The 16,471-nt window shown below is 41.8% G+C and overlaps 1 protein-coding gene across 2 annotated transcripts in view; it reads left to right on the top strand.

The window, feature by feature from the left end:
- Nucleotides 1-15,729, top strand: part of BDNF (brain derived neurotrophic factor) — a 33,250-nt gene extending 17,521 nt beyond the window's left edge. For both annotated transcript variants that reach the window (XM_019519496.1, XM_019519497.1), the window contains exon 2: nucleotides 11,681-15,729. In XM_019519496.1, coding sequence (XP_019375041.1) covers nucleotides 11,702-12,442 — 741 coding nt within the window. In that variant the 5' untranslated portion in view covers nucleotides 11,681-11,701 and the 3' untranslated portion in view covers nucleotides 12,443-15,729. The remainder of the gene's footprint in view (nucleotides 1-11,680) is intronic.
- The last annotated feature ends 742 nt before the right edge of the window (nucleotides 15,730-16,471 follow it).

Here is a 16,471-nt window from a genome sequence, read left to right as displayed (position 1 = left end):
GAGCTAAGCCATTTTTAATGCCACCATATGAAAATATTCCCTTCCAACGGATATTAACACAGAAATGCAAACATGACTTTCTTGCATGACTGGGCTTTTGAGGATGGCCTGATGTTTATTCACTTTCATATGCTGCTTCCTTCTGTGCTGCTTGTACCTCCAAGTTTGGGGAGAACGGATCTCTTGGACATTGGCTTCGACTGGGTGCCATTGAGTGCTTTTTTTGCATTCCTGTCCCAAGCCCAGAAGAGGCAGTACGTTACTTCACTCTGGTCACCTAACATGGCTTGTGGGTCCTGAGCACCAACTGGTTGTTTCGGTGGGTGCTTAAGCCCTGGACCACCCATGAAGTTGGTGCCTATGCTCTTGGATCCACCCTATGGAGGTGCTTCTTGGGAGCTTCTCATTCCTTAGAGTTAAGAAAGCTGCAGGCATTGGTGGTCATTGGAAGACTGCTTTGGCTTTGTCTTGTTAGAACACCTGGCCCTTCCTTTACTGAATTTTTTGGGGCAGTGGTCTCCCCATCTGCAACCCATGTTTACGTTTCTCAACCCCCAGATATATAAGGACCAGGAACTCTCAGCAAACTAGCAAGCAGATATTTAAGGCCAGAAGGGTAATGTCATGGTACAACTATTTAGTAGTTTTTTAAGGCTCAGTCTTTCATTTCCCTCTCTGACTGTTGGGAAGGATGTGACAATTCACACCTCTTTCTTAGGAGAAAAAACTCTCATCAAACCCCTCTCTAGAAGCTTACAATACCCACATATAGTACCCTGAATAGATAACACTATTTAAGACCCAGTTTGGGTATACCTGCTGTATATATTGTTGAACAGTGGCTGTGTTATGACACTGCAAGACAACAGAACATTTTAAAAGCCACAGTTCCTAACCCAATCTGAAATTTTCTTGTAACTTCTCTTCAGATAACATTTCAAAATGATTCTGGCTGTGTCAGGTTTTCTAAAATGGCTACCTAATTTTATTATCTGAGGGAATACCAGTAAGGGAATAAAATAAAAATAGATGTTTTTTTCTTTGTGTCAAGCAACACACAAATTCATTAAGCTATGTCGTGTGTGGTTTTTTGTTTTGTTTTCAGTAATAAAAAATAATTATAGAGTTGGATGCATAAATAGCCCTCAGGGTAATGTAAATGCGTCAAACATCCAGTTATGCATGTGTTTAAAGGTTAATACTATTTGTTCTCAGTACATTTAGTTTTTGCAAATCATGTACTGACATGCATCCCTCTTTGATATCTGTTCACACATGGAGCAGCAACCTATTCTTGTGCCATACAATAATACGTAGCAAACTGAACTTCTTGGAGGAAAAAGAATATCTTCTTGCTTCTAATCTTATCTACCACTTCAATACTTTCCTGATAAATTTAAAGAAAATTAAGGCCTAATTTATCCATTCGCTGATCAATTTACTTCTTCATCCTCATTTTCATAAACATAGAAGCCTTTTGTTGAAATTGTTGGAACAATATTCTTATGCACGACTATTTACCAGGGGCCAAGTCCTATTTACTCTTCATGTACCTATGTAGTGTGTATATAACCACTATTTTTGGCACTTACACAGTTTAAGAGTGCATTCCTCCTTGTAAAGAAATAGCCTGAGAGGGGAGGACAACCCTCCCACTTTTTAGTTCAGTAGCCTAGTGGGTAGGGCCTAAGGAACAAAAGTCCAGAGAGGAATTGAAACTGCTTCCCAACAAAATGCTCCCAGAGGCAGTTGCCCAGGGGAACCTAGGTGCTTCCTAGATCTCTCCACAGCTCTCCTCCTGAATCTGGTCCACCACACCTTGAATTTCATATCCATGGAATAAAATGGATAAACAGCACTGGGAAAACTTTTACACCATTGGAAGAAGGGGTGATGTCTAGAACCTACCCCCTACCCCCTTCCAGGGTAGTATCCATCCATACACAAATAGAGACTGGGGAATGACTGCAGTACTGCAGAGAATAACCTAGGAGTTACAGCAGACCATAAGCTGACTATGAGCCAATAGCATGCTCTGTTGCAAAAAAGCCATTATATTAGGTTGTATTAATGAGTGTCACTTGCAAATCAAGGGAAGTGATTCTTCTGCAGTATTCGGCATTTTGATGAGGAGTACTGTGTCCAGTTTTGGGGCCTACACTTCAAGAATCATATGGACAGTCCACAAAAATCCAGCAGAGAGCAACAACAAGAATAGGGAAGCCTAATTACAAAGAAAGGCTCAAAGAACCAGCCTGTAGTTTGGAGAAGAGAAGACTGAGTGGGGATTTCATAACTATCTTCAAATACCTGCAGGGCAATGGAAACACACTTTTTCCTGTGGCCATAAGGGATAGGACTAGGAGCAATAGACTCAAGCTGCAGCAGAGGAAATTTAGGTTGGACATTAGGAGGATTTTTTCAGACTGGGAGGGTGGCCAAGTATTGGAACAGGCTACCTAGAGAAGTTGTGGGATTTCCAGATTGGATAGATATTTGATTTGGATAGTTTAGTCCTGCATGATCCTGCCTTAAGCAAGGACAGCCCCCTGCTAGATCCCAACCATTCCTGCACCACTCCAGCTAGGGCTGCAGGGAGCAGCTGTATGGTAAGGTCTCTTCCAGCCCTACTTTCATATACTCCTGTGATCTTACTGAGCTGAATACCATCTGAATTGTAGTGTTTCTCCTGGCCCCACATATCTCCCTTTCTTGGCTGACCAGTGGGCCAACTTCAGAAGGGCTAGTGAGTGCTCTGGACCACTGGCTATCAACCTTTCTTGTACCAGGACCCATTTGCAAACATAAATGGCCAGTCCTGACCCACTGCCCCTCACTCTTGACCCACTACCCCAAGGCCCCACCCTCCCAGCGTGCAGAGTGGGAGCAGTGGTGATATGTAGAGGGGGCATGGGGGTGCATGCACACCCCCTGAGCGCTGGTGTGCCCCCTGACAGGCCACGCTCCCTGTTCTGGCTGCCCCCCCGGCCTGTCGCCTAGAGTGCCGGTGGCTCCCCTGCGAGCACTGTCCGGGGAGTGGGAGCGCTGGATGAAGTGTCATGGCCGCTTCCCGGTCAGTGAGATTGGCTGCAGGGGGACCCCTCCCCCCCACCCCGGTCGCTGACTGTTTGCTTGGGAGGGGAGCACACGCCCACCTTGACTAAGGTGGCACCAGTTGCCCATGGGTAGGAGGGGTGTGGAGTGGGGGGGGAGGAGGGGGCAAGCTGCCTACAAGGGAAAGGCCATGGTTTCCCACACTCTTCTCCTTTCAAGGAGAATCCAGTTTTAAAGTTTGTTGATCCATTTTTAAAGTTTGTTTGCAACCCTTTCATATATTCGTGCAACCCACTTTTGGGTCATGACCCACAGGTTGAGAAATGCTGCAAGTCTGGACAATGTCTGGCATGTGACCTAGTGTTCAGAACACTTTGCTGTGAAATGAAATGCAGGTTCAAGCTCGCTGTGAATGAGAGGAGCAGAGAACCTGGCTCTCTCGCTCACAAGGTCACATAAAGCTAATCAGCGAGAGGGTGCCCTTTTAATTGAAATTTCAGGACTTGCCTGTGTATGAGAATAACTGGGCAATTTTATCTTCCCGTGGGCAACTGCCCAGCCACAGCATAACTGTACTACATATGCTCAGTAGCATAGGCAGATTGAGGAGTCTGAAAAGTGGGGTGCAGAAGCAGCAGCCAGTGTTATAGTAGTGGCTGCACCCCACTATGCTGTCAGCTTTACCCCCCTCCACCAGCGCAGGAAGACCTTGCTGCAGGAGCAGCAGCTGAGGACTTTAAGTCCCTGAATCAGATGAGAATCTCCCCCCCCCTCCACCCCCGCCCTACTCTCAGCATTTCTTATCTTCCTCTTTCTCAGTGGCACCTCCCCTTCACTCCTATCCCTCCCTTCCCCTTTCTACCCCCAATTTATGCCTCCAGGCCCAGAAGAGGGAGACTCACCCACCACCACTGCTGCTGTCCCGGCCACTTCTGTACCACTCCACCAAGGAGCAGCTATGCGAGAAACCAAGGACAGCAGTAATAGACAGCTGATTTCTACACCCCCGCACTCCCTGCACCAGCTTCAGGGCTGTGAAGAACCTCCTGGGGGGAACAAGCAGGGAAAGGGACCTTCCCCCCACACCCCACACACTCCCATAGCTGCTGCTGTCCCTAGCCAAGCCTGACTGTCTACACAGCTGCTCTCTGCAGCCCTGGCTGGAGCAAGGCAGGAGTGGCTCTGGGGTTCTGCCTGCCCTTGGGTCAGTCGAGGACACTGGCAGCAGTGGGTGGGTCTCCCTTTCCTGCACCCAAAGGGGTAAGTGAGCGGAGGGAAGGAGGGGAGGGGAGGGGAGGGGAAGGAAGGTGCTACTGAGGATAGAGGGGAAGAGAGGGTGTGATTCAGGAAGGAAATGGGGGGGATTAAAAGTCCCCAAATACTGTTTGGAGGGACTTAAGTTCCCCCTGCTTTGGGCACTTAAAGCCCCCAGCTGCTGCTCCTGTGGCACTTGGGATTCTGCAGGGGATCTAGGGCTTCAAGGAACAGGAGCCTCTGAGTTACCCTGTGGAAACAGGAGGGTGCAACCATGCCACTACACCCCCTTTGGATCCACCCCTGAGCAGTAGGCCTAGGGCAAGCAGTGCTGAATCCCTAATTATGCATAAGGGCCTACATATGCAGCTCTGTGCCAAACACTTAGGCACTGAAGATGAAATGGGATTTGGCCCTCAGTCTCTGCTGCAAACAAGATCTGTTCATCTTTTTAGACTTCTGTTTAAATGTATAATTATCTTATTTTATACTTCAGTGACGTCTCATTAAATGCAAAGCCTCATTCATTTGAGGGAATTCTGCAGATATGTAGTTAACTTCAGGATAATTTGTATGGCCTGCATTTGCCAGGTCAGCTTGCCATTGATGGCTGCTATTGCTTCTGTTATGTGGCTAGTGCAAATCTAGTCAGGTTTTTCTGTGATCTGATGCACAGTATGTGACACTTGTTCCCCTGTTGCTTCTACCTTACTGTTATATGCTAGATGATGGAGGCTGTTTCTAGAGTCAAGTCAATGGAACCCTAATTCAGGAGACCTGGGTTCAGTTCCTAGTTCCGTCAGAGGCATTGTGCATAATGTTGGGGCCTGATCTGCAAAGCGGGCATTTGGAGGTATTTTATCCAAGAACTCATAGGCAATACGTAGGGGTGGCACAGGGAGGGAGGCACATGCCCCACCCCCCGAGATAAGCCACCCTTAGCTTTTGTGGGCAGTCGCTGGCCCCTCCACCCTCACTGCTGACATGGCTGCTGGTGGGTGCAGCTGGTCCCCGCTCACCACCTGCCACTTGCCCCCCTGCTGTCGACACCACTAGTGGCGGCTGCAGGCAGTCCCCAGTTGCGGGAGGCACCAGTCATTCATGCAAGAACTGTTTCATGTTAAAAGACTTTGGAGTAGGGATCTGAACCAGAACTCCCCTCTCCCAGATGAATACAGTAATCACTGAACCAGTTGTGTCCCGTCTGGTCCAGTGAACCTCGAATTCTTTATGCCACAGATGTGACAGGAGGCCTGGGAGGTAGCTCTGTCTCAGACAACCAATAGCCAGGTAGGCAGGATGCTGTCTTGGGAAACAGAGGGCATGTTTGAACCCATTTAGGCCAATGAAGCAAGATTCCAACTTCCTGCATGAGTGCCATCATGACTGAGCTGTTGTATAGATTTAAAAAAAAATAAAAGTAGGCATCTTCTTTGGCCATGTTTGTGATTAAAAGTTACTGTTCTATGCAGAGTTTAATCATGCTGTGTTTGGTGAGCTCTGACCACACCCATTGAATCAGATCTTTGATACAAGATAGGAACAGAAATATTAGCTTGAGGAGTCATTTGGGCTAGTCATGAGATGGGTGCTGATCAACTCAGCCCAAGCAAGATGGTGGCAGTTCTGGGCGTGTGCAGGAGCAAAACCTTAAGTGCCCAGGGAACTTTACTAGGCAATACTTGGGCATCTATAATTGGCCTTTGGAGCAGTGCTTCTCAAACTATCTGATGTGGCAGATGGGCAATTTTTTTCCAGTGGGCCAGGGACTGGTGCCTGGTACAGCCAGTGGCAGCAACTGTAACAGCGCTACACAAATGCGCGACCAGCTCTTTCTTTCTCTTTCCTCCTCTTGCACAATGTGATATCACTTGGAGTGTTGGAACGTACGAACTGTGGCGCTATGACATATCAACATTATGGTTCTGAAAATATATTTATTTCTTTCCTGGCAGCTCACTGCAGACTGGCAAATATATTTCTTTCTTTCCTGGTAACTCGCTGTGGACTGGCGACCGGTGGCTTGTGGACCAGCACAGGTCCATGGACCACTACTTTGAGAAGCACTGCTTTAGAGGCTCTGAGAGCCCCTCTAATTAAAGTGCCAAAGCATCTCATGTATCAGCATCCCCATACTTCAAAATGGAGGCGGGGGCACTTGAACTAAAGTTCATTCAACGAGCTTTCGTTCAAGCATCCCCACCACCTTTTTTAAACCTGGGGACAGATGCTGATACACAATATGCGGGAGGCTCCTGAAGCACTGTTATTACCATGCTCCAGCAGACTCAGTTAATTGAGTCTGCTCTGATGTGCTGTAATTACAATGCATTGGAGCAGCCTCTGTGCTTGTGTACAGGTACCCTAGGGGGCTAAAAGGTTAGGGGGTGTGCTCTGAAGGTCACAGTCTTAGACTTAGGTGTATATATGTTTCCAAGCCCACTTCGGACTTCTGAGTCATTTGGTGGCCCTGAGTCTTAATTTCTATGACTCAAATTGCACGAGTCCTTTATCACAACTATTTAAGCAGGAATCCTTTTAGTATGTGTATGTAGAACACATAAGACTTTGGAGACCTCATCTCCTTTTGGCTTCTATAAAGCACTGACATGTTTTGTCAACCTTGTGTTCCAGTCCAGCAAAACATTTCGAGCACAGGCTATGGAAAGAGGTGATAGCCCTCCTAGCAGGATCAGGCACCATGTTCAGATTGGTCATCCAGGACAATAACTCCCTTTCCACCATGAAATGCAGACAAAGGAAGGCTCTTGCATGGGAAGGGAAAAAAATGAAGTGCCTGTATCTTCCAGGACACTGGATTTTCATCAAGACAGTTAGAGGTTCTGGCCCCAAAGCTGACAGAATAACAGAGATGCCACTGCATTCTCTAGAAAAAGGGGCCCTTTCTAGAAAGGGAAAAAGGTATCCTGGAATTACTCACTAGCAGACTTTTAACTGTTTGCCTAAGTGAAAAACCTTGGAATGGCACAAATAGTTATTTGTAAGCTTTCAAGCTTTCCCCTTATGCAACAGAAAGTACCTCGCCCCTTAGGGTGACGATATTCCCCCAACCACAGAGATACAGGGATAAAGGAAGTCTAGAAATCCTACTAGTAGAGTAAATGGAGAAAATAGACAAATCCAGCTCCCTTTCTTTTGTCTTTCCCTGACTTATGATCCAGTAGCTGATTAGCAAGCAGAAGGGCATGCATAGTCTATATTAAATATCTGGGTTTATTAGACGTACATTGTAATGGGCCAAGCAGGAGCTTTATTAATCTTTAATATATTGGTATAACACAAGTTTAATAGTTGAGGGGGGGGATGGATGACAAATAGAAGGAACTGAAAATGTACATGCAAACCTTAATCGTCTCCAGTGACCCTTTGAAACCTTGCATTTGGATACCAAGTGTTTTATACTGACTCATTATAGGAGATAAGGACCTTGCATTCTTCAGTCAAGTTGCAGTGCTACATTCAAAGTAGCAAAGAAAAAAATTCCAGCTCAAAGGTTTTTATCCATGAACTCGGATTTAATAATCATATTCCATCATGACCTCATTTTATCACACTTTATGCAACTGCTTCCACTGTAACCTCTCTTTCCCCCAAGATGAAGATGTGTTTAAAGGGTTTCCCTTCACGTTAGCACAATTGAACAAATTTTCTTCGCCAAAATGCTATTACGAAGAATGCGCACATTGTAAAAAGTCTTTCCCTTGCATGTTCTCCCTCAAGATATGCAGAAGTGTCTTTCCAGATGATATAAATACAGTGACAATTCATCCATAGCTCATTTAAAGGGGAGTTTGAAATTTTACCTTCCAAAATTCGTCTTCCAAAAGCTTTCCATATGTGGAATCTACTTTTAGACAACTTGTACACATATGGCTTCACTGTTTTGATTGCTGCAGAGCCAAGGTGCTACAATAGGCAGGGAGAAATCCAAGGTTTGGTTATCTTTTACAGGAATAAATCTGTATGTATACAATCATTATGTGCCTCTGGAAATGTAGGAGCACCTTTGGGGTGCTACCCTTAAAGTCATTTTTCCTGCAATAACATATAGAGGGAGGAGGTTAACTTTGAAGCATTACATAATGAATACTGCTCAACTTGCTGGATCAGTGGCCAAGTGGCAGATAATATCTAGAAACTAGAAGATCAAGACAAGTTTCTTTGCTTCTCCCACATGCACTTTCAATGATTCCTTTCCACACTAATTTCTCATGTGGAATACCTTCCCCAAATAGTTACGTAACTATTACCTTGTTCTCTGTCAAATCACTTCTTAAGACACATTGCTACAATGAGGTCTACAGCAAAGGTTCTCAAACTGTGGTCCACGGACCACCACTACTCCGTGAGCTCCATTTAGGTGGTCCACAGAATGGTCGCGGAATAATAGAGAATATCTGTACTTGTAAGGTAAGACTGCTGATATTAAAAGAAAAAAAAAAAAGTTTAAGTGGTCTGCTGAGACCCTCAGCAATTTTCAAGTGGTCTGCGAAAAAAAGAGTTTGAGAACCACTAGTCTACAGTAAAGTGCCTAAAAAGAACAGCTAAATAGGCGGTCTGTTAGAGATTCATTATGTCACTTGTTCACTTGCCTAGTTTTAAAGCAAACTTTGGTACATCCCAACTGTACCCTTAGCTAATGTGTGCAACCTTGTGTTCACAATGCACTCAGTCTCATCCCTTCCTTTTGCACACTTCTTTGCTTTGCCTCTACAGTACTATAAAAGCCACGGAGTAGGAAACCAACTTCTATTTCATGCTTGGACAGCACCCGATATAATTAAACAGTGATTCTGAATGGGACCTCTGGGTACTACAGTAATACAAATTATTATTAATGGTGATACCAAGCACTTGAATTGGAGCCATGAGATTTGCATTCAGTTCCTAGTTCTCCTGTTGACTTATGTGACCTTGGGCAAGTCACAAAGGCAGGATTTTTTCAAAAATATCCACTGATACTTTTTTCAATGTCTCAATTCCTCAATGTAAACATAGTATCGGTGCACCAGTTCCTTTCTCAGCAAGTATGTTTTATATTAATAAGCTTATCTGTCTTTCCAAAACACTTTGAGAACCAAGGATGGAAAACATCATCTATCTGCAAAATCTTATTAACGTTCTGCATATTTACAGCAAATACTATGTTCCTGTGAGTCACAGACATCAGGATTGTTTAACTTTGATATATCAATGTTGCAACAACACTTTTTTTAAACAGGAAGAATGACTGGGAGAGGGGGGATATGTTGAGCTGAGGGGTGGGAGTGCTCAACTACACTCCTATCTAGGAAATAACCTTTCAGTAAATGAGTTTTGGGACCTAAGACCTTGGCAGTGCCCTTAGTTTGTGTAGCCTCTTTGTTTTTGTGGCTCCCCCTACCTCTCCCCCTTAAGAATTTTGGAGTTCTGGTTTCCCACAATATTTGTAGGAGATGAAGTAAGACTCAGATAGCACCCTGTTGGCAAGCAGAAATAGCATTTACTCCAATGTGCATTGCCAAGTATGAGGTACTTCCGAATGAACTTCAAAAGCACTGAAATGACCATGAGCTGCTACTTCAAGAATGCGAACAATGCTGTTGCTTTCTAGCAAGCACAGAGCTGGTGAGAGCTGGGAACGGAAGGGGAAAAATAATAGTTGGACTTGGACGATGTTGTAGCAGTACAGATAAGTCAGAAAAACAGGTCTCTCTGGCACTCAGGAATTGTAGGGCTTATTATAGTAACACCTAAAAATGTATACAACATAGACGCAGGAAGAAATGGTTCCTGCCTTGAAATATTTTTCATTCAAAAAGGCTAAACTAAGGCTGCGGGAAGGGGACAGACATATCAGCAAGCTGCCTAAAGTGCTGATAGGAACACATTTTGTTAGCTTGTATGCTTGTGAGGGCTTTTTAAAATAAACAAACCATCCCTTCATTTATCCCCGGTGTTTCATCCTGCCATATTTGACAGGGGAAGGGTCGAGTGAGCAGTTGTCTCACCTTGTCCAGGTGATGCTCCCAACTCTGGGCTGAGTTGGACTGAGAAAAGCAGACCAAACATGAACAGGCCAAACAGTCATAATACTTAAATATGATGGAACAATTGCCTCGGTGGAAGCAGCCCCAGCGGTTGATCCTGCCTTTGGAGTTCATGCCAGCTTCTGTGATCATGCACTGGAGTCAAATCCTGTCTCAGGCAAAACTTAGTTGACTTCACTGTTGAATTTAACAGATGTTTTGCCTAAATAAGGACTAATATGATTTAGCTCTTGGAAATGACAATGTAGTGGTTCTATTATTGCCATTTCAATCTCTCCTTATCACTTCTTGTAATCTAATATGCCTTTTCCATAGCATTCACATAATGCAAGCTAGGTATTTACTTACACAGCATTTCAATATGTTTGCTACACTTGCATGTTCACTTCTCTGGTACTTTTGTCTGGTTGCATATTCTTCTTTATACTTTTTTAGGCAAGGAATTGGCCTACTGAGACCTGATAACTGTGGCTTTTTTCTATGTATGGAGGTAATTTTCAAAACCTAGTTGCATCTTCTCATAGTTGCATTAACATGTGTGAAGGGCAACCTCTGGCAGATGGAGTTGTGAAATGGTCTACGTTGATCCACAGAATAAAATACGTGGGTCTGTACTCAAAAAGAAAATCTTGCTTGATCCACATGAGCCATAACCATGTACAAAAACAGATGCTGGAGAGGGATCTGTCAGTACAACTTTTATTTAGGATAGTTATTTGTTGATACAGTTCATGATTGTTGGGACAGGGACTACAATCCCTTCAGGTTTCTTGTTCTCCGTGTTACAGTAATGTTTCAGTAGTTCAGAGAATCTAGTTGTACTTTAGACTTCTAAGTACGTCATCATTAAAATAGTCAGGCACTTTGTGACAGACCATGTATTTCTGAACCTGTAGATTATTAAAGTGTTATTGCACAGTAGCATTTCTAATTATTGTTGTTGCCCTGACAGCACATACGCAAGATCATTAAGTATTAGGCCTATATATAACCTGAAGTGTGGCACTTACTGTGGAGAGACCTTGGGCCTCTGGAATGAGTTTTTGATTTCCTACTAGCCAGGTGTCCTAGTCATTGTTTTCTGTTTAGTTGGAGTGCTAAAGCACAGGATGAACATATGAGCACCTTTGTTGCATAAAACAAATTACAAAGTGCTGTTGACATTAATCTGTACCTATGTGCAACAGATTACCCCAGCTGACATATTAATAAATCTTTGTCTTCTTACAATTACATGTAATTGTATTAGTTTATGTATTAGTTTTTGGCCCCTATGACATTTTAAACCTCTTTGTTTTGTTTTTTTGTCCTGTTCCTAACAGTTTCACCAAGTGAGAAGAGTGATGACCATCCTTTTCCTTACTATGGTTATTTCATACTTCAGTTGCATGAAAGCTGCCCCAATGAATGAAGCAAGTGTCAGAGGACAAGGCAGCTTGGCTTACCCAGGTCTTCGGACCCACGGGACTCTGGAGAGCCTAAGTGGGTCCAATGCTGGTTCAAGGGGACTGACATCACTGGCAGACACTTTTGAACATGTCATAGAGGAGCTTCTAGATGAGGATCAGGACATCCAGCCCAGTGAAGAAAACAAGGATGCAGACTTGTATACATCTCGGGTTATGCTAAGCAGTCAAGTGCCTTTGGAACCCCCATTGCTCTTTCTGCTTGAGGAGTACAAAAATTACTTGGATGCTGCAAATATGTCTATGAGGGTCCGGCGCCACTCTGACCCAGCTCGTCGTGGGGAACTAAGTGTGTGTGACAGTACTAGTGAGTGGGTAACAGCAGCAGAAAAAAAGACTGCAGTGGACATGTCTGGTGCAACCGTTACAGTCTTGGAAAAAGTCCCAGTACCCAAAGGCCAACTGAAGCAATACTTCTATGAGACCAAATGCAACCCCAAGGGTTACACAAAAGAGGGGTGCAGGGGCATAGACAAGAGGCACTGGAATTCCCAGTGCCGAACTACCCAGTCGTACGTGCGAGCGCTCACCATGGATAATAAAAAGAGAGTTGGCTGGCGGTTTATAAGAATAGACACTTCCTGTGTATGTACTTTGACCATTAAAAGGGGAAGATAGTGGATTCATGTTGCATAGATTATATTGAGACAAAATTATCTATTTGTATATATACATAACAGGGTAAATTATTCAGTAAAAATAATTTTATGGACTGCATGTATAACTGAAGTTTATACAGTACAGTGGTTCCACAGTCTATTTATTGAACATATCCATGACCTGAAGGGGAACAAAAGTCATTTGCGCACAACTTTAAAAAAAAGAAAAAAAAAAGTCTGCATTACATTCCTCGATAACATTGTGGTTTGTTGCCGTTGCCAAGAATTGAAAACAGAAAAATTTAAAAAAATTAATAAAATTGCATGCTGCTTCAATTGTGAATTGATGATAAACTGTCCTCTTTCAGAAAAAAAATTGAACCAAAACATTCCGTTTACATTTTAGACAGTAAGTATCTTTATTCCTGTTAGTATTATATCTGTTTACTGCTTTAACTTCTGATAGCGTTGGAATTAAAACAATGTCAAGGTGCTGTTGTCATAGTTTTACTGTTTTGGTTTTTTTTTACTTTTAAATTCCCACATAGTTGGAAAAAAAAGAAAAATATCATTACCATATGTTCTGGATAAAATAATTTTTTGTATGTTGTGAAGGTGTTTGCAATATCAAATCAGACTACTGACAAAAAAAAAATTTTAAAAAAGGCAACTGAAAAAAGAATACTGATGTTCCACTTCATGCTACTGAACTTCAGGCTTAAAGACAGCACTTGTGTAACTGTCTGCCTCCTTTTTTTTTTTTTTTAATGGCTTTCTTTTGAAAGACCTGCATTTGCTTACATAATGTTTGTTTGTGTTTGAAGTTTTTTTTTCCCCCTTCCTCTCTTTGGAAGGAAATTGATTGCAATCTCTAAATATTTCACTTCTCACCGTACAACTGGAGCTTGTCATATTGAAAATATCAAGAGTGTTGAGAGCAATGACTTGATGTAATAAAAGACTTTTTGTGCTTGGATCAAATGTTTTGTTGAAGCAAAATGAAATGTCATCATAAAACAGTTTGGAAAGAGTCAAGTGACCCTAAAAGCTAGGAAGCCACAAGACGAGATAATACGGGCCCAGTTCAGTAGTGAGTTACAAAGCCTTGGCTTGAGTGGGGCTGCTTGAGTATAAATCAGCACTGAATTGGGCTCCATGGGTTCAGTGGAAGAGCAGCAGCTTTGCCCTGTATATTAATATATGTAGTACAACCTATTGCTCCATTGGTGACCATGAAAATATCTAATGTGCTTTGGCCCTTGAGTTACTGGGAGATATAGTAGTAGAGAAGTTTAGAATCCAGGCCAGAAGGACTCCTGAGGATTGGCTTTGGAATGAGGCAGAAAAGGCCTTGTGCTAGTTTGAAATGTCTAACACACCTAAGATATTTTCAAGAGGTTCCATTTCTAATAGGCAGTATATGTCAACTTTAGTAGACAAATATGAAAGCAGGACAATATAATGGTTCGAAAAAATAGGAAAAGCAGGAGTGAAAATTACTTCTGGGATAACTAACACAAAATGCACTTAGATTCAAATAGCCAATTGCAGCAGTCTCCTACTAATAAGTAGTATAACATCAGTATTTTTGAGTTAGAAGCTCAAAAGTTGAGCTCCCAGAACAAGACAGGATAAGAAATGTATTTATGGGCAAAGTATATTAAAGTTATGTTTTGTTGCTGCATTCACTGATTTCTGGAAGGTGGGAAATTCAATTTAGCAACCTGATTAACTAGCATAATGGGTTCACTGAAGGAAGGTGTTTTATTTGTAGCTGTAACTCATGTAGGTAAAATTGAGAGTGAGAAATGACCAAAGCCAAGACGCACACATTTTGCAACATTCTATCCAGAATTTCATACTGGCAAAACTTGTGTACTTTTTTTGCATTTCTGAACAAAGTCATTTGAGATTGGGATTGTGTCAGGAATTTTGAAAGATATTCCTTTTTTTTGGATTATATGTTCCATACTTAGCCTAACTCATTAATACAAGTAGACTCAATCCCATAAACAGATACCATCACTCCTATCAGCCAAAGATATTTAATAAGTGCTCCTTAAATGTAAATGAACTTTGGATCCGTTCCTTCATTAGCAGAAGTGACTACCAGAGTTGACCCCCTCTGCACACTGATAACTTCATTCTCCATCTACCTTTTCCATCCTAGCAACTGCTATGAGGTTTCACTATCATGAGACAACACACACACAAACATGCAACTTCATCTGATCTTCCTGGACCTCAAATTTTAGGCCTTATTGGGAGAGTTCAGGTACTCCTACTCCTAAATGGAAACTAGAAATGGAAAAGGTCCCACCCAAATAGAAAAGATCAACTTTTTGAATTTATATACTGAAGGATGATGGGGGTGGGAGGGAGGATTTTATTTAATCAAAACCAGCTGACCCACCACAAGCCTTTATATTGACCTTTACTAGAGTCAGGATTTCATCAAGGTGGCTTACTGCCTCATCACAAACCATAAAAATTAGAAAGACAAATGCCTAGAAAATGGGAAGGGGTTAAATTAACCAGTGTATAGGAAGTAGATTATTCATCTACTTTGGCACCAGAAAGACAAATGATAGGCATCTAATTTGAAAAAAAGCATAAAACATAATTCATGCTTGAAAGAATGTAAGATTAGTGATCAGCCAGAGTTACCTGCAGGCAGGTTCTCACTCAAGCAAAACTCCCAGGCTGGTTTAAGAAGTGTCATATAAATGTTTGTAGAGCCTTAACAACTAGATTGATCTATGTCTAGATCCTGCCACTTTCATACTTACTAGGTGAAATTAATGGAGTTGCTGAGCACTCAAACTAGTTGCAAAGTGTGGCCTAAAATGTTTTTTAAAAAAGTTAAACATTTTTTTTTAATTAGGGTTTCTATTTCAGGTGGGGACAAAAGGAAACTATTCTAAACTCTACAAGTATATAGTGTGACACAGTATTCCCTAAAATATTGGTATTTATAATTTCTGCAAAATGAAATAGGCAATTAGACTACAGTCCCATGGCTGTTGCATGCCAGACCTAGCACATACATGATCACAGGCTTGGCAGTTTTAGTTGAAATGAGGTTTTAAAAAAAGTCACTTAATTGAAGTCTTGCTGCTGTGACAAAGGTATTTCATGCATGTCAGCAGGCCTAGTGCTTTGTTAAAAGTAAAGACTCTCTTGCAAATGTAAGTCAATGTCTGTGGCCTTGTTCTCTATATTCACTATGTGTAACATATTTATTGTATATTTATATAATTTTATGTTTTTGGGAAAAACTGAAATTGGCATTAAACCTTAAAATCATCTGCGTCATATTGTAAATATAATTAAGCTATATTTAAGTGTACTAATTAGCATATAATATGTTTAACTATAGATTTTTTATGTTTTTAAATATATTTTCAAATATATATATGTATATATATATTTGAAATATATATATATATATAAAAACTTGGGGGGGGTTGGGGGGAACCTTGTGACTTTTCTCTAAATGTAAAACAAACTTGAGTTTTACTATAAAGATGTGTGTTCTTTGCTTTAAAACAATTTTTACTTTATTTTAGCAATAAAATCTCATTTGCAAGGGTAGAAAGCCACCTGTTTCATAGCTGGACAGTTGGTATTATGAATGTCAAATATCATTTTCCACAAACCTCAAAGAGTCTTTTCAGAAAGATTTATTTTCATTTAATCTTAGCAACACTAACATCCATGAATTTACCTGATTATATTCAACAATAAAATAGTGGTTAAAACTGAAGTAGGGTTTTTAGTAATGTTACTAAATAACAAAGCAAAAGAGACATAAATTCAACAATATAATCTGATCGCGTACCTGTTTTTGGAAACCGTGCCATGTATATTTATATCCAATACACTCAACTTATTCATGAGCCTATAAAATATTTTTAAGATTGGAATTCCCTTGATTTAGCATACTGTTTTCATTTCTACAAGGATATGCTCTGCTATAACTGCCAAGCCTTTGTATACTTAATTATGCCATAGTCAGAGAGTGATCAATAAATCTTTATGATGAGTG

This window comes from Gavialis gangeticus, unplaced genomic scaffold (genome assembly GCF_001723915.1).
Source record: "Gavialis gangeticus isolate Ggan-Ray unplaced genomic scaffold, GavGan_comp1, whole genome shotgun sequence".
In the NCBI taxonomy this organism is placed as follows: domain Eukaryota; kingdom Metazoa; phylum Chordata; order Crocodylia; family Gavialidae; genus Gavialis; species Gavialis gangeticus.
This window is presented reverse-complemented; position numbering and strand designations above follow the sequence as displayed.